The sequence below is a fragment of the Ceratotherium simum genome, chromosome 16 (genome assembly GCF_057802395.1).
Source record: "Ceratotherium simum simum isolate JZ-2026a chromosome 16, ASM5780239v1, whole genome shotgun sequence".
NCBI lineage: Eukaryota > Metazoa > Chordata > Mammalia > Perissodactyla > Rhinocerotidae > Ceratotherium > Ceratotherium simum.
In genome coordinates this window covers 36,578,286-36,594,625 of record NC_141915.1, presented here as the reverse complement: position 1 = coordinate 36,594,625, position 16,340 = coordinate 36,578,286, and the positions used below count along the sequence as shown (strand labels likewise).

The following is a 16,340-nucleotide window of genomic DNA, read 5'->3' as shown; positions in this document are numbered from 1 at the left end:
GACTCAGCCGCCATGCCTTACGCCAGCATCCCTTTCAACAGGCAGAAGCTGGCCTGGTGACACGATGGCAGAGCCAGGATGGCAGAAGACTACAAGGCTTTAGTAGCTGAAGGGGACAGGGGAATAGGAAGGCTTAATCCAGCCTCCCCAGGAGGGGACCAGGTGGACTGAGAACAGACACAGAGATGGAGGGAGGGAATCAGACCTTCCCAAGCTGTTCATGACATACGTCTCCTCTTGGGTCTTGACTGAGTTTTGGCTGAAGGGGCAGCAGTGGGGCAATGTGAAAACACAGCAGACTCTTGTGGCTCGGGCTCATTTACCCCAACCTCAAGAGAAGTTTCTTGAGGAGAGAATACATCTGTAGTTTTTTAAGAAATATTTGCCCACCAGAGCTTTAAGAGATAAAGCGATTTTTACATTCTCTGGCTCTAACAGACAGCCACCTGTCCCAGCATATTGACTCTCCCCTGTGGGAACAGAGGCCGCAAGCACAACTATACAATCTATGCAAGTTCCTCCCCATAATGCTTAGGCTGTCGGGGAATTAGCCACTCAACCAAATTAACCACACCCAAGAGGGAGCAGCTTGGGCAATGAGCAGCAAGCCCCGCCTCTTCCCTCTTTCTCTCTTTACTTGCGATAGGCTGTGCTCCAGGTCATCAAGAAAAGAAACTGCCAACTCTGTCTTGTTAAAATCCAAGTCCTTTTTTTTAGAATGTCATTTTGCTTCCTTGAAAAAAAAAACACTGGAACCCAGTCCCTTATCCCTATTATGTCCATTTTCCCAAGAGATGTCACTGTTGGAGATAATAACTTAAATATCCTTGGAGTGGAGGTAGTCTCTCTCTTCCTAGTGGGATGTCTTCTTGGCTCCTTTCCCAAACTTGGCATCGAGACCGAGACCTATGGAAGGGGAGAAAACGGGCTTAGCTTTATGAGGGGAAATGAAACCTACCAATGATTTGGGGGGCGGAGGGTGTCAGCCTTCGTTCTCCATAATTGGGGCTTTAAATAAAATTAATTTCCAAACATTGGTTTTATAAAACTCCCTCAGAGAAGAGAATGGCATCAAATGAAAAAAATCACTCATACTTATATATACTGTAAGATGCTGGTAATTAGGAATATATATATAAAATACAGCAAGACTGAAAGAAACTTAAGAGTCAAAACTTGTAAGCTAGCTCTCTCAGCTCATCCATAGCAACATTAATTGGCAGAGAGTAAGCATAATTTTATCCTGCTCAGTGTCTGGGGAAACCCATCCTGGAAGGAAATCACTAAAATGAAATGCTCATTAGGAAGGCTGGATTAGAGGTAATGCTTCCTTTTCTCTTTTAAAAATGTTTTCTCTAAAATAACTAAATTTTATGAATATACACATAAATTTTAGGGAAAAAGACATAAAGCTCCATCACTGTCCCTCTGTGTGGCCCAGAGACGCCTGCTCTGGATGGAACTTACCCAAGAACACAAGCACAGTGCCCACCCACTGCATGGGGCTGATGGGGTTGGTGAAGAGGATCACAGAGGCCAAAATGGTGAAGAACTTTCGAGTTGTGGTGATGATGGAGCAGGTCAGGGGACCAAAATACACAACTGTCATGAAGATGAAGCTCTACAGGGAGACAAAAAGGTGGGGTCAGCCTGATTCTTGGGTATCTGTACGAGGTCTGAAGTCTGTAACAGGCCATCAGGGCTCATCGTGCCACCCCTCTTCTCCCAGCCAGGCCAGTCTCTTGGCGAAGCCACGCCGTTCCTTCTGAAGGCACTCACCTGACCCAGGGCACTGGTCAGGCCAAAGAGCAGGATGTTATAGACGATGACAGGGTGCCTTTCGGCAAAGCTCAAGAACTCCCAGAGCTCCCCAGTGAACAGGATTCCTAGGAAGAAATGTCAGGAGATGAATGGCACATCTTGTGTGCCCACGCTCACACACCCCCCTGCACACGGCCCCCTTAAGTACTCTGTAAGGAGGGTGGTGCATGGGAAAATGTATGGAGTGAGTTTGTACTGTCCCATCAGGCGTCCCTCTCCTATTTTTCTGATTAGAGAAACTAACTAAAGACTCTTCCGAGAAAGGCTTGGAAGTTAACGAGTGACTTCTGCCACAGTGATTGAAAGCAGAGATCCTGAGATGTTGTGGAGCTACTGATCCACGCATCCCTAGCTCAAGGCAGCCCCCAGCACTGGTTGCCCCCAGCCATCAGCAGCCTCTTCTGTTAACCCCAGTGTGCTGTACAAAATATACTTCCACCTCCTACTGTCCCAGATTTGAAAAAGGTTAGGCAGCACTGATTTAAAAGCAAATGCATTCAGGTTGGAACTATACTCAGTATACACCACATACCAATGTCTCATCTCCCTCAGAAGAGGGTGAGTTCCCAGGGCACCTCCATGTTTTACTACTGTGTGTCCTGCCATGATACCTGGCACAGGTCTACTACCCCTGATTGTGCCAGTAATGAGTTGCAAGCAGAGCCTGATGGTGAAGGTTTCTCAGGGGCTTGGACATAAGGGCATCTTAGAACCAAGGCAGGCCTTTGGCCTGGGCAAGTTAGCAACTGGCATCTGAGCTAGGGATCAACCAGACAAGGGCAGTCCACCCTCTTGTGACACATGGCAAAAATAGCAGAACTGCTCCTTACCAGCTCCCAGCAGCAATGTCGACCAAAGGTTGACGTTCAACATCATGTGGTTGGAGCCTGTTTGGTAATGAGCCCGCATGTGGTCCTGGGAAACTCCTGTCAGTCCATCCAGGGTCAGAGATAATAGCTGGGAAAGAAAGGGTGCAGCCTACAGTGAGAAGGCCAACAGGGCCCCTCCCTAACCCAGGACACAGGACTCCCACTTTTGAGACACCTCAGAAAGCTGCTGCCTTAAGACAGAGTCCTCAGACCAAAATGCTGCCATTCGGTTATGGACGGAGGGTGGGCAGAGACCATGCTAGCTCCCTCCTTCCCCCAGGCACTGGAATGACAGGCTGTCTGAGCCACATGGTCATAATGTAATCAGAGTAGGGCAGGAAGCCTACCACTGCCTAACACAACGCCATGAAGCCTGGTGTGCAGGGGCCTAGGACAGGCTGTGGTGAGCCACACACATTCTTCCATTAAAGCTGGAGAGAGGAAATCTAGTCTGAGCACGTTAGCCTCCTGGCTTGGAGAAGAGTACTCCAGAGACTGGATTCTGTGGTCACACTGCCTGGATTAGAATCCCAGGCAAAGTCAACCACTAACTCTGCCACTTAACAGCCATGTGGCCATGGGCAAGTGATTTAACTACCATTTGCCTCAGTTTCTTCATCTGTAAAATGAAGATAATACTATTTGTTATGAGGTTATTGTTGTAAACACTAACCAATTAATACACAAAAAATTTGTAACAGTGCCTAATACATAATAAGCAATAGCTACTATAGTTTTATTTATTTTTTCTTTTTTTTTTCCTTTTGTGAGGAAGATCAGCCCTGAGCTAACATCAGTGCTAATCCTCCTCTTTTTTTGCTGAGGAAGACTGGCTCTGAGCTAACATCTATTGCCAATCCTCCTCCTTTTTTTTTTTCCCCAAAGCCCCAGTAGATCATTGTATGTCATAGTTGCACATCCTTCTAGTTGCTGTATATGGGACGTGGCCTCAGCATGGCCTGAGAAGCGGTGCCTTGGTGCGCACCCGGGATCCGAACCCAGGCCACCAGTAGCGGAGCGCGCGCACTTAACTGCTAAGCCACCGGGCCGGTCCCGACTATAGTATTATTTTTAACTCTGGCTTCCAGGTTTCTTGGAAAGCCATAGTGAGAGACACACTAGTCCTTCCCTCTTTGCTCTCAGGTGTCTGAGATCCTAGACCAGCATTTAGACACAGGCCTCAGAGTCATCCCTTCCCCAGGAGAGCTGAGCTGTAGTTAGATATGTCAGGCTTCCCACTATGGCCTTAGCAGAGCCACAGGCCATGCAGCAAGAGATAAAGACCACAAATGGGGCGCAAGGAGCATCACGATCTCCCTGAAGACATGTAAGTGGCCTTCTGCCTGCCTCCGTGGGGATGTTCCTTGGTTAAGATCACTGGGAAAGGCTGCCTTTCCCACAGGATCACATACCAGGAGCAGCTCTCCATAGCCAACTGTGTGTTCTTCCATCCCAACTACTTTCTTGGGTTTGTACATGAAAAGGGCCACTCCAGCCACAATTAGCAACACACACAGGTACTTGGCCATTGGGTACTTCTTCTTCAAGAGGGTCACTCCAAGGAGCATGACTACAGGGAAAAACAGAGTGGAAAAGTCAGGCATCCATAGGCACTGATGAGCCCAACACTCTGCTCCAGGAGACTCACGGGAAAAAACAATGTCTAATCAGGAAGGCCTATAGAGGACAAGAGGAGGGTGCAAGGCTGGCACCTAGATAGAGACCCCTGAGCAGCAGGGTTGAACAACAAGTATAAGGCAGGGAAAAGGTAGAGAACAAAGGTGAAAGGTCCAGGAAGGAACAGGGCAAGGGTTGGGACAGCAGGGAAGAGAGAGAGGTTGGGAGAAAGAAAATGACAATCAAAATGGGATTTAGGATGTCTAATGACAATGTAAACACAAAGGACACCAAAATGAATGACCATGTGAAGCCGACTAGGTCAGCCTCTAGCTCCCAGTAAGGATTACCAGCTTATGCACACCTAACACCAGAGGAAGTGATACAGATGTCAAGATGGGCAGGGGGAATGGATGGAGGGAAGTTCCTGGAGATAGTTATAGTGGGATGACAATGCCTGGAGGAATACAGCACTACAGCAGAGGAGGAGAAAGCTTACTAAAGGAAGAGGATGGAAGATGGAGACCATCTTCTTCCACTTACCTGGGATTGGCTTGCAGGATTTACCAAGGACCTGAAATTAAATACAGCAAATCATTTCTGAGCATCTGTGATGTGCCAGATACTGCGCTAGCTGCTGTATTAAGATGAGTAAGTGTGGGGCCTGCCCCAGAGACTGCAGCCTCAGAAAGCAGCCTGATCATGGCCAACCCACCACCACTAAACCTCAGATCTGTGGTTCTTCACACTCTGAATTTCTCAAACACACTCTCTTTTTATTTAAGTCACAGACCTGAGGGAAGAATCCTTAGTCCTTTTCAAACCACCCAACCCTCCTCCCACCCTGACCTTTCACCTGAGTTGGGTAGTTGACAAACTGTAGTGCTGAGTTGCTGGAGACCATGGCACCCAGATAGGAGACAGAACAGGCAGCATAGAGCCAGCTCCGAGTGCGATCCACCCTGGCAGTGTCAAAACACTGGATCACTGGGAGAAGACAAAAAAACACACAAGAGAAACCTGGTGGGCCTACCATGGACCACTGAGCAAAACTCAAAGCCACATGAAAGGAACTTGTCTGTCAAAATAAGACAAGAAGCACAAGCTATTTCTGTCCTCTTAGACTGGGAAATATCTGAAGATTATTCAACTCTCCAATCCCACCTAAGCCTAACACAAGACCACACGCAGGACAGGGGTGGGGGCTCATTCAGTTCAAGGGACTAGTTAGCCCTGCTGCTAGTCCCCAGAGAACAAAGAGAGAAAGCTCAAAACATGCTTGAAGCTGACACATAAAGTAAAAGGGACAAAGAAAAAAAAAATTTAAGTATTCTCACTGGGAATCTGGAACACAAAAAGACCCATTCTCTGCACATTTCTGACTCAGAAGTAGGTTTAATTTAAGGAAAATAGGGTTTTACCTCTTTCCAAAGCCATTAGTTTTATACATGAACAGAGAGGCTGTGTAAGCGCTAAAGGAGATGAGGGTCTTGAGAATTAGAACTTAAGGTTGGATCGCAGCCATTATAATGCCCAGGATACAGCGTGAGGGGGCACACAACAGATTACTATCTAGGTACTCACAGATCTTGGCAAACACAGCATTGATCACACATTGGATGAAGACCAAGGTTAAGGCAAAAGTGAACGTCTCCTGCTTGGCTCCCTCTCCATACTTTCCTCTTGTTCTAAAAATGAAATGCATGAGAAAGGAAGGGAAAGAATTAGTATATTTCCCTCAGGGTCATCTAGTATGTCCAGAGCCACTGAAAGCTTTGAAATTCTCTTGCCTCTCTGGATGTAGGGAGAATTTGGTAAGGATCACTGGGCTTATTTACAAAAGAGGCTAATTTTATTGAGTCTAAAAACTAGACATCTCGGCCTGTTGATCCCGTAGCTTAGAGAAAGAATATCCATAAAGGATGGAGCTAGAAGAAACGTGGAAAATTAGACGGGGAAACGAGGTACGCCGGCAGTGGAAGGGATTTGGGCTACAACAGCAAGGCCCGGGACGAAAGAATCAGCTGTCTACAAGCATCTGGGAGTTCCAAAGAGGAGCGGGCACAAATGATGGAAACCTGTGTGGGAGTAAAAGTCTCAGTTCGTAAAACCCAGGCCCTTAGAACCAACAGGGAAAAAAATGCAACTAAGGGAATAAAAAGAACCAGGTCCCGAGAATCCAGAGATCAACTTGCGCGTTTTGGAAATCTGGGGAGGCTCAGCTGCAGCTGCAAAGGTGTCGGGGTGCTGGCAGGGCGGGAGGGCCAGAAAGAACACCCGGGCCAGGGCCGAGAGGACCGCGAACCGGGCAACAAGGCTGGGGAGAAGGGGCGGAATAGATGGGAATGTCTGCGTTACGGCCCCGGGGATCCGCTCACATCTTTTCCTGCAGAATCCCATAGTAAAAATAGCAGACAAAGACGCCAAGGAAACAGAGCGGCAGGCGCAGCCGGTCGGGCACCAGCGAGCTGCTAGCGGCCATGAGACGCCCGGACGACCCGACCGGAGACCCGCTCACAGCCGGCAGCGGCAGCGGCGGCGGTGGCGACAGCTCCAGCCGGACATCGCCGACCGGCGACAGGGACCTCATAGGAGCTGCATGCGACCGCGGCACAGCAGGGCCCAGCAGCCACCGCCAGAACTGCCAGCTCAGGGGCGCCGAGGAGGAACCTCCTCAGAACCCAGCAACCGCTGCCAAGGAACGGAGACACGCCCTGGGACATTGGCTTCGTCCCTGGTGGTCAGGGGAGCCACATGCCCTGAGGTTAACGCCTTGCTCTCGAGGTCTTCCGATCAGGCAACTCCGAGGACGACTGCGACCCAGAGCTGGACGGGGTGGCCCAAGACAAACGCGGGCGTGGAGTGATGACGTATAAGGATGTGGAGGTCACCAATTGGCTGCGCTGTGCGAAGACAGAGAGGTGGGCGGGAAGGAGGAGGTGCAGCCGGCAAGGCAAATCGAAAAGTCTTTCCCCTGGTCGGCGGTCAGGCTTCTGCTGGGTCCTAACGCCAAGAAACTCTTAATGGAGACTTAGCGCCCCCTAGCGGCCTCCAAGCGTCAGCGACTCTCCCCTTCTACCAGAAGAGCATTGAAGGCCCGGCTTTTGAGAGCGGTCCTCCTCCTAGGGCGCATCACTAGGCTTCCAAGGGCAGCAGGGTTCCTGCCCCAGCTCTGTCACTTAAAGGCAGGGTAACCTACACGTGTCACCTAAATTCTGAGCCACAGTTTTCCCAGTCGGTAACCTAGGGATAGATCATTAGTGATAGCCGCCTTGTCTCCTCTTGACTGTTCTGAAGATCAATTGAGCTGTTTGTGAAAGTGTTTTATAAACTGTAAAGTGTGCTGTGCAAGTTCAAGGTTTTATTAGTCATTATTCTTTCTCAACTCTGATCTTATTTCCTCACATCCTGGAGGTGGAAATGGAAGCTTAGTGATGTGAATTTTCTTCAGGGTTTTACAACTCAACCAACAATGGAGCAAACCCTTCGCTGCCCTCTAGATTCTTTCCCATTAATGAGCTCCTTGTTGGACCCCTCCCTCATCCAAGTGTTGGGCCTCCACCTGCTGGCACCAAGAGCTAGGGCAAGACTGACCCCAGGTCTTTCCACTGCCAACCCCAAGCCCCCATTTAATTGCACCCAGGGCTCCTGTCTGGGTAGAGGCTCCTTCTCCCCTTCCAGCAGCCTGCTCCTTTGGCACAGCCTCAAGCAAAGGAAGGAAACTCCGGGCAGCACCACACCCATCACTCCGGGCCTGACTCACTAGGGCTTTGGGGGTAGGCCAAACATCTTTTAGGGGGAGGGGTAGGAAATAGAAGACAGGGTCTGTCCTCAACCCACTGTCTCCTTCATATCAGTAGGGGAGGGGGAACCCCTACACATTTGCTCTCTTGCCCAGAGGCTTACTCCACTGAATCAGCCTGTGATTCCAGGGCGCCAAGCAGCAGCTGGGGTGAGTGACCTGGGTTCCAGTTCCAACTCTGCCTCTTTACCAGCTGGGACTTCAAACAATTCACTTGACCTCTGAGTCAAGCTTCCTCATCTGAAATTAATGGGCATATAATACAAGTGGGAGAGTGCTGTGATGAAAAGCATGAGCACTGGACTCAAATGATCTGGTTCCCAATCCTAGCTCCCCAACTTCATATCTGTCTTCGGGGGAACTTTGTGTCCTTCCCTCATTAGTACAGAGGGATTTATCACATTTCTCTCTTTGGGTGGTTGTTATTTCAATGACATTTTATGTAAAGCACTTAGCAAGGTATCTGATGCTTACCAAGTCAAAAAAATGGTAGCTGGGATAGGCTGGCTTAGGAGTTTGTCTTGAGGTCTTATGAGATAGATGCAATTGTAGTTATTATGACTGCCCTTGGAGTAGTCAACTTTTCACCCATACAATGGGGATAATGTGTCTTTTGTGAAAATGCTTTGTAAATTGCAAAGCACCATCAGAATGTTGAGATGGTTATTCCTATTTTCCCCCAAAGCCTAAGAGCTCTTACAGGTGTGGCACTATAACCTGCGATCCTGCAAAAGGACGAGAACAAGTTCTTCTACCCTCTGTTTTGTGAGTACTCTCTGAGATGGAAAGAATACTCAAAAGGAGCTAAAGCTTCCCTAAAACTGTGCCAAGAGATTCAGCCTGAATGCCGTTCCCTGGTCTTGTTCCCCTTGCCAGTACCAGGAGCACCCACAATGTCAAACTGTCTCCCCTCGGGCACCCACATTTCCTCTCTGAAATCCACTCTCCCTAGGGAGCTTTTCCAGACTCACCCAAGAATGGATGACTTCCCCGCTGACTCCTTCACCCCACCTCCACCTCTTCATTCTGGACAGCCTTTCCATGGACCCACTATTTATATGTCCATGTAAAGAATCCAAGCCTAGTGGTTTCAGGATGGGGACTCTGTTCATCCACACAACACCCACATCCATGTCATTGTGTTATGTAAAGGCTCCTCTTGAAGACAAGGATGAAGTGATTAATATAATACCCTCGATCTCCATCCCACTCCCTCCTCTCAAAAAATATTTAACAGAACCTCAAGCTGCTGGGAATACTTATTTATTTGGTCTATTAACACCAAGATCTGCAAAAAACAACTTCTAAACACAAGATAAGAAAACTTGAACATTAACATTCTTCTTCAATTTTGTGTAAGCTCTGCAGTACGGAAAATATACAAACTTCAAACAGCTGCAAAAATAGTGTCTTTGGGAGAAAATAGAGTTTCTACATTGATACAAGAAAAATAGGCATTTTTCTAATCCAACCCAGTCCTGGGGCAGGTGGAGGGTGTCAAGTCGCCACTTGCCACCTGGAGGAATGCCAGCTCTCCCTCTCCCCCACTAGCCACCTGGGGCTAGGCAGGCTGGGCTGCTGCTTAAGACAATCTCAGTTAGGGTGAAAGCGAGATGAAAACACCACTTGGGAAAACGCTTGGTTCCCCCTCTGCCAGCAGCTGGATTGGTCAAGTGTTATGGCCCTTTAGGGCTGCTTTGGTCAGCTCCTCCAGTGACAGGGAGGCATGGGGATGGGGGCTGAGAGGACGGGGTATCTATCTTCGGGGCTCCTCTTCTGTGTCTATGGAAGAGAGGGAAGGAAATCTGTGGTGTCCCCTCTCCTTCCATCATGGCCAGCTCGCTCCATGACAAGGACAAGGGTCCCATATATAGTCCTTTGGACTCACACCCAGGGATGGGGGACCCAAGACCTTCTGGGTGAGTTTTCCACCAAGTGAGAGAAGTGGCAAGAACACAGGTGTGACTTGTGAGCTGCCCAGCTGCTAGGGGAGAAGGCAGGTCCCCTCACACTCAGAGGGGCCGGTGTCCATCGGAAAGAGGACCTGGGGCTTTGACACAATAAATGAAAGTGCTCGAAGGCCAAGAGGGAAGGGCTCCTTCATCCCCCTCCTCAGGGGAGCTAGGGAGGGGCCTGCCACCAAGGCACTGGTCTCCATGGTAAAGTGGTGGGGGTGGGGCCCTCAGACCACCAGGGAACTCTGGAAAAGCACGGGCTCTTCCGATGGCGGGGTGCGCTGCCATGGCTCGAACGGCAGCGAGGAGGCCTTGGAAGCCTCAGGATCCTTCCGAGGCGGTGGCCTGGGGCTGGCGGGGGGCAGGGGGGACCCCGGGCTTGAGGGGCAGTTACGGAAGATGAAGCCCATGCTGGGGAAGAGGGGCTTCATCAAGCTGACAGGGCAGAAGGCCGAGCCGGTCGGGTTGAAATGGACTTTGTTCTTGTCAGGACAGGAAGTCAGGAAGGCCAAGTCGGGACCTGGGGACCTGGAGGATGGAGAGAAACACATAGACATATATACGTGTACACACACACACAGAAACAGCCAGTGAGAAGGGATGAGAGATGTCACGGCCTCAGGGGAGTAGGGAGCTGGGTCTCTGTTCAAACAGGATGGTAACTTGTCCAAAAAATGAAAGGCTACTGAGCAATGATCAGTCTTGAGGCCCTTCAGCTCCCCATTTTTTAGAAATATTGCTAAACAACAGGAAATCTACTTTAGCTAAGAACAGGAGGGACTGAAGTTAGACAGGAAGAAGAACTTCCTGACAATGTAATTCTAGAAGAGCAGACCAAGGGATCTTTTAATTTGAGAGATTTCATCAGTGAACAGTATTTTGGAGGCAGACCACTTGCCTGAAAACAGAGATTCACGCAAAGATTTTTTATAGTCTAAAAGCAGGGTTTCTCAGCCTCAGCACTAGTGACATTCTGGGCTGGATAATTCTTGGCTGTCGGGGGCTGTCCTGTGCATCCTAAGATGTTTAACAGCATCCCTGGTCCCTACCCACTAGATGCCAGTAGCACCTGCCCCCCTCCCCCTTAAGTTGTGACAACCCAAAACGTCTCCTGACATTGCCAAATGTCCCCTGGGGGGAAAAACTATCCCCCATTGAAATCTACTGGCCTAAAGAATCTCATTCTTGAGCACATTTGAAAGATGTGATTTTCAAACCCTTGCTGGGAGGAAAGGATAGCAATCATTGTGAGAAAGGCAGCCAGACCTTATCAGGAGACCTAGGCTTTAACTCACCGTGCTCTCGGCCTGACCTGTCTCACCTTTAACGTGGAAAGAATCAACCCTACCCTTCTGATCATGTAGGGAAAATGAAAGGAGGTTAAGTCCGAGAGTTCTCAAGTAAGGAATACTTATGATAAAAAAAGATGAGGAGTGTCTGGCATGCTTTGAGGGTGAAACAGCCCTGAGAAATGCTGGTTGTGATGATTCTGGGTGAGAAGACAAATTACAGGAAGATGGGGAAGCTCTGTTACAAGCAGTTCCCATTGACAACCTTTTTTAACTTTTTCTTGAAGTATAATATATATACAGAAAATGTATATACTTAGTGTATAGCTTGATAAATTGATTACCACTTTGATTGTGGAATTCTAATAATTCCAAACCCAGGAAGAAGACCAAGGCATGAGGATGAGGGCCGAGGTTGGTGCAGAGTGAGGGTGGAAGGAAGTGAAGGCCTGGGGTCCCAGGGGACTCCACAGTGGCAAGTGTCCCCTGACGGGAACGGGTTTCAAGAATCCCACTTTATGGAGGGGTGGAGAAAGGGCAGGAGAGGGTGCTCTCGGTGTGTGCATGCACACGTGAGGAAGGTGACCCAGAGGAGACCAAGTAATGCTCAAAGGACATGAGGGCAACCAGCAGGACCCTGAACAGCTTGGTTCTCTCCCCAGGAAATCCAGGCCATCTTGCAGGGTGGGCAGCTAGGAAGAGGAAAATGTGACAGAAGAACCGCTACTAAACACAAGAACTTCCCAGTAGGAAAGTTCATACAATGAAGAGACCCTAGTGAGCTGAAAATTTCTATCCCAGGATTTCTTAGAAAATAACGGACAGCTCACTACTGCTCTGAAGGGTTAACACAGGGGCAGGAAGCTAGAAGAGATGACTTTCAGACCTCCTCTGGCATTATGAGTCTACAAAAGAATCAAGACAAGCAACAGCCTGATTTCCACAAGCAATTCCAGATTGTAATGACTCAACCACAATGTGGACTGGGGAGGGGTACTGAGCCCGGAGTCTACTTAGGCTACAAGGTCTGGCCTCTTCCCCCACACCACCCCAGAGGACCCAGGGTTCGTGCAGAGATGCCTGGTGGCCGTGGTTTTCTCCCAAACTCCCACTCTGGGTATATATGTACTACCTGCTACTACGCTGGGTGGGCCTCTCCCTCATCTGAGATACAAATGGAGCCATCAAGGCCCCAAACCCTGTCTTAGCTAAGTCTTTAAGCTCACACCACGACTAAACTTCCTGACTGCCATCGAAACCATAACTTCCACTGTGAATCTGCCCCTGTGAATATTAAGCTGGCGGGGAGAATGAAATGAGTTCTTAGGGTGCCTGCTAGGAGGGGCTGTGTGGGCACTGGGAAAGGTGGGCTCTCGATTCTTGGCGCTAACAGGAGGAACTGTAGTAAAGAAATCCACGTAAGGATGGCTTCTGAATTGTCCAGTCTGGTTTGGGAATATTCCAGAGTCCTTACTTGCAAGGACTGGAAATTTCTGTCCGGGAGTTCATGACACTTGAACCACTGCAGCTGCAGGGTGAAGACTCAGAAGCAATTGGGAAGCTGTTCAGGCTCCCTCTGCCACCCCAGTGGAGATGAGACTCTTCTAATCTTTGCCTGAAGAGAACTATTAGTATGTTCTCTCTCTCTCTGATTATGATCTAGCAAATTCTCACACCTTCCCCGGGGATGGAAAAAAAATAGAAGGAACAAAGGGTTTAGGTTTCAGATCTCTTTCCTTTCCAGCTCCTGCTGCGCTTGTGGCTGGCATGTGGGCAGAGAGCAGGTTTCTATGGAGATAATGATAAGCAAAGATTTAAGTGCTCAGAGTAGGTAATGTCAACAAGTTTGATCATGGAAAAACTGCAATACCGATAATCTGAAGTTGACACCATCTCTAGGACGAGGGAGAGTCTGAGCCTGAAGAAGGGCCTGTCAGGTAGGACAACACAGGCGAACCCCCCGTCCTCGTCCCTCTCTGGCACGCCCTGTCTTTCTGATGTACTCACGTGGCCTCTTCAAACACACGCACTCTCTCACAGCCTTCTGGGGGCTCCCGTTTGAAGACGTAGCTGTGATTGGGCCGAGGGGAGGCGGCAAAGACAAGGACTGGAGATGGGCTGCCATCTTCAGGGACGGTTGGGTGGCCTGGAGAGGAGGCTGCAAAGAGAGTAAGGCTGAGACCAGTGGCTGAAGGAAGCTGTCTGCTTTCCTCAGGTCAGCCCTTGGTGTAAAGGGCCTGGGAGACTGGGAGACTGGGAGACATGGTAGGGTGAGGGGCAGCAGTTATGCTAATCCAGGTTGTCTGTCTGTACTCTACCTTAAAAAAAAAAAAAACCTTTGAGGCAGCTCACAAAAATACATATCCTCTTATATAGGATAAAAATATACAGTTGAATTGATGGAAAAATTTGAGTCTAATACCAATTCTATATTCGCAGGAGATAGACTGCGATTGGAACTCCAAGTCTCAAACTTAAAGGAATCTTAACTTCTGTCTCTCCCTTATTCCAAGACTGCACTGCCCTGCCTGCCAACATACCACAGCTTCTTCCTTTCCACAGTCTTGAAAACCTATCCCTTCTTCCAGGAAGAGCTCTCGTACTGACTCAGAGAAGCAATCTTTACTCAACCCCACTTGTGGGATAAAATTCCTCTCACTTTCCACACAGCGAATGTACTTTGCCTAGGTTGCAAATATTGACTTTATCTGTATTTATCTCACACTTATTCCTTATTACTCTATGCTCTATTTACTTCTGTGTATTGTTAGATCATGCCCTTGACCAGCCTACCTCACGGGGTTGCTGTGACAATCAAATTAGGCGAGGCAGGCAACAGTGCTAGAGAATGTAAGGATCCTTGTTATGGGGAGCGAGGACTCGTGGCTCGTCCTCGCGGTGAAGCAGTCAGGGCACAGCAGAAAGTGGAGATTTGGAGGCAGAAGCCTTGGATTTTGAGCCAGGTCAAACCATGTGACCCTGAGCAAGAGACCACATTGTCTTATTTTATATCCTTCACAACCTCCTTGAGACGTATTGCTGGAAAAGGGTACAGTGGACACGTGGACAGACTCGGGCTTTCCTCTTCGGCATGCTGAACCGCGGCCAAAAAATGCGGTTGGGAGGGACTGCTTCTTTGGATCACAGGGCGGATTAAATAAAAGTATAGGCACAAAGACTTTATATAAAGTATAAATCAGAATCTATATCAAGGACCATTATTATTACTGGTATAATGTACAGAATAAAAATGACTCATAAAGATATTCTGGTTGGTTAGTAAGTAAAAATGCTGGGCCCGAAACTGATTACAAGTGGAAAAGGGAGTGGCGATGCCCCTGACCCCCGTGTCAGCCCTGCAACTCGGCCTCCTCCGCTTACTTACCTTTGTCGTTGCGGATGGCTGCCAGCTCCTCGACTGCACCCCGGTGTTCCTCACGGCTGCTCTGGCTGGAAGGCTGGGGGGATGCCAGGGGCATGGAGGGAGAGCTGCCAAGGTTGCCAGGCTCCAGGAGGAGGAGGGGGTGATCACAGCTGCCGCTCTGAGGGGGAGCTGGGGCGCGGTGCCCGTCAGGGACATCCAGGATCTGCTGGGGAAGAGGCCGGGTCACGACTCGCAGGCCTGTCTCTTCAGGCCGGCAGAGCTGCAGTGACCATTAGGGTCTGCCCCGTGCTGTCATGCTTGTCCTCTATTCACAACACAGTGACAACAGGACACCAATGTCTCAAGTCACTGCTTTTCCTGACCACCCCCAACCTAAGAAAAACCCCTCCTATTTCTCCCATAGCACTTCATTCTTCTCTCTCACAGCACTTGCAGCCCAATTTATGATTACATATTTATTTTGTGGGTCCATCAATGTGTCACCCCTCATGAGGGCAGGGACCTTCTGAACACAAAGATAAATGACATGAGGGCACTGTAACCAGGGTAGGCCCCTGCAGGACAAGTAAGCAGATTAGTATCAAGCACTGAATACCCCTCCCCTTTATAACATTCAGTGATACTTGTACTCACAGCTCACCAAGTTGTATGTGTGTGTTTGGATGGGTATAAAATCCTACATATACACAAATTAAAAATCAACTAGGAGGTAAATCATAAACTGAGGAGTGTGCCCATTAGACTTATATTAATACTGCCCAACTGGCATTCCCCAATTGCACTATGTCCATGTAAAAATGTGCCTGAGACAGCAGAAAAGGTAGCAAATGATTCTGCCTGGAAGTGGGGCGGGGAGAGGTCTGAAGAGGGGACCGGGCATGAAGGATGAAGGCGTGTCACCAGGTGGAGATGGAGGGAAGGGAAGTGGTAACAAGGCAAGGGGGCGGCTTGACCTGAGGCACAGGTGGGTGACAGGGATGGCACCAAGGACGCCAGGAACAGTGAGCTGGTGCTGAGGCTGAAGCGTGAGGCCTCTCCCATTACTCCCAGCTGGGGACCCTCCTCCCTGCCAACCCCTGCTCCTTTTCTTTCCACTCACCACCAGAAAGCCTTCCCCAGTTACACCCACCCAGCCCTGCTGTTCTGGGGGTTAATGGTTCGAGTCTAATAAACTCAACTTGTGTTCGTTCTGCAGGCTGGGGTGTGCATGTTGCTCTGCGGATGTAGCCAGAGCCTGTGAGCCCTCAGACAGCAAGAGTCCCATCTCCCAGACTCAGCAAGATGCTGCCCGTCAGCACATCCATGGCGCGGCCCCTACTCACCCGCAGCAGCTCCTCTTCCCCCTGCTCCTTCACAAACACCTCCTCCAGCTCTTGGTTGAGCCCTTCCAGGCTCCGGTGCAGGCAGGGGCTGAGTCGCAGGACGGGGGACCCTGAGGGGAAGCTGGGAGGGGACGCCTGAGGAGGAGGCAAACGAAGCAATCACTAAAGCTCACCAAGCCCCTTACAGTTCCCAGTTATGACCAGGGCATGACAGTCATGTCTACACAGCAGAACCAAGCGAGTACAGGAGGATTTGGGGACAGTTACAGATTGCAACAGG

General features: G+C 49.4%; 2 protein-coding genes across 3 annotated transcripts in view; both read right to left on the bottom strand.

Moving 5' to 3' along the window:
• Nucleotides 1–687: 687 nt before the first annotated feature.
• On the bottom strand, nucleotides 688–7,085 carry SLC35B1 (solute carrier family 35 member B1). Its single transcript, XM_004434659.3, has 9 exons — nucleotides 6,686–7,085; nucleotides 5,892–5,995; nucleotides 5,164–5,294; nucleotides 4,851–4,881; nucleotides 4,103–4,260; nucleotides 2,652–2,778; nucleotides 1,780–1,886; nucleotides 1,468–1,621; nucleotides 688–906 (listed from the first exon to the last, which is right to left on the bottom strand). Exons 1-9 carry the CDS (start codon nucleotides 6,895–6,897, stop codon nucleotides 854–856), a joined length of 1,077 nt encoding a protein of 358 aa, XP_004434716.2. The 5' UTR covers nucleotides 6,898–7,085; the 3' UTR covers nucleotides 688–853.
• Nucleotides 7,086–9,356: 2,271 nt separating this feature from the next.
• Nucleotides 9,357–16,340, bottom strand: part of FAM117A (family with sequence similarity 117 member A) — a 42,646-nt gene continuing 35,662 nt past the window's right edge. The window contains exons 5-8 of one of the 2 annotated variants that reach the window (XM_087441015.1): nucleotides 16,061–16,195; nucleotides 14,739–14,943; nucleotides 13,361–13,511; nucleotides 9,357–10,592 (exon numbers count right to left, since the gene is read on the bottom strand). In XM_087441015.1, coding sequence (XP_087297141.1) covers nucleotides 10,292–10,592; nucleotides 13,361–13,511; nucleotides 14,739–14,943; nucleotides 16,061–16,195 — 792 coding nt within the window. In that variant the 3' untranslated portion in view covers nucleotides 9,357–10,291. The remainder of the gene's footprint in view (nucleotides 10,593–13,360; nucleotides 13,512–14,738; nucleotides 14,944–16,060; nucleotides 16,196–16,340) is intronic. The other variant, XM_004434660.2, reaches the window with a different exon arrangement.

Coding starts and splice junctions, on each gene's coding strand:
- SLC35B1 (XM_004434659.3), bottom strand. CDS start 6,897: ATGAGGTCCCTGTCGCCGGTCGGCGATGTCCGGCTGGAGCTGTCGCCA. Junction 5,295..5,891: donor TGCTGTGTTTGCCAAGATCT/GTGAGTACCTAG, acceptor GTCTTCTCCCAG/TGATCCAGTGTTTTGACACT. Junction 1,887..2,651: donor GACATTGCTGCTGGGAGCTG/GTAAGGAGCAGT, acceptor ATTTCTTCCTAG/GAATCCTGTTCACTGGGGAG.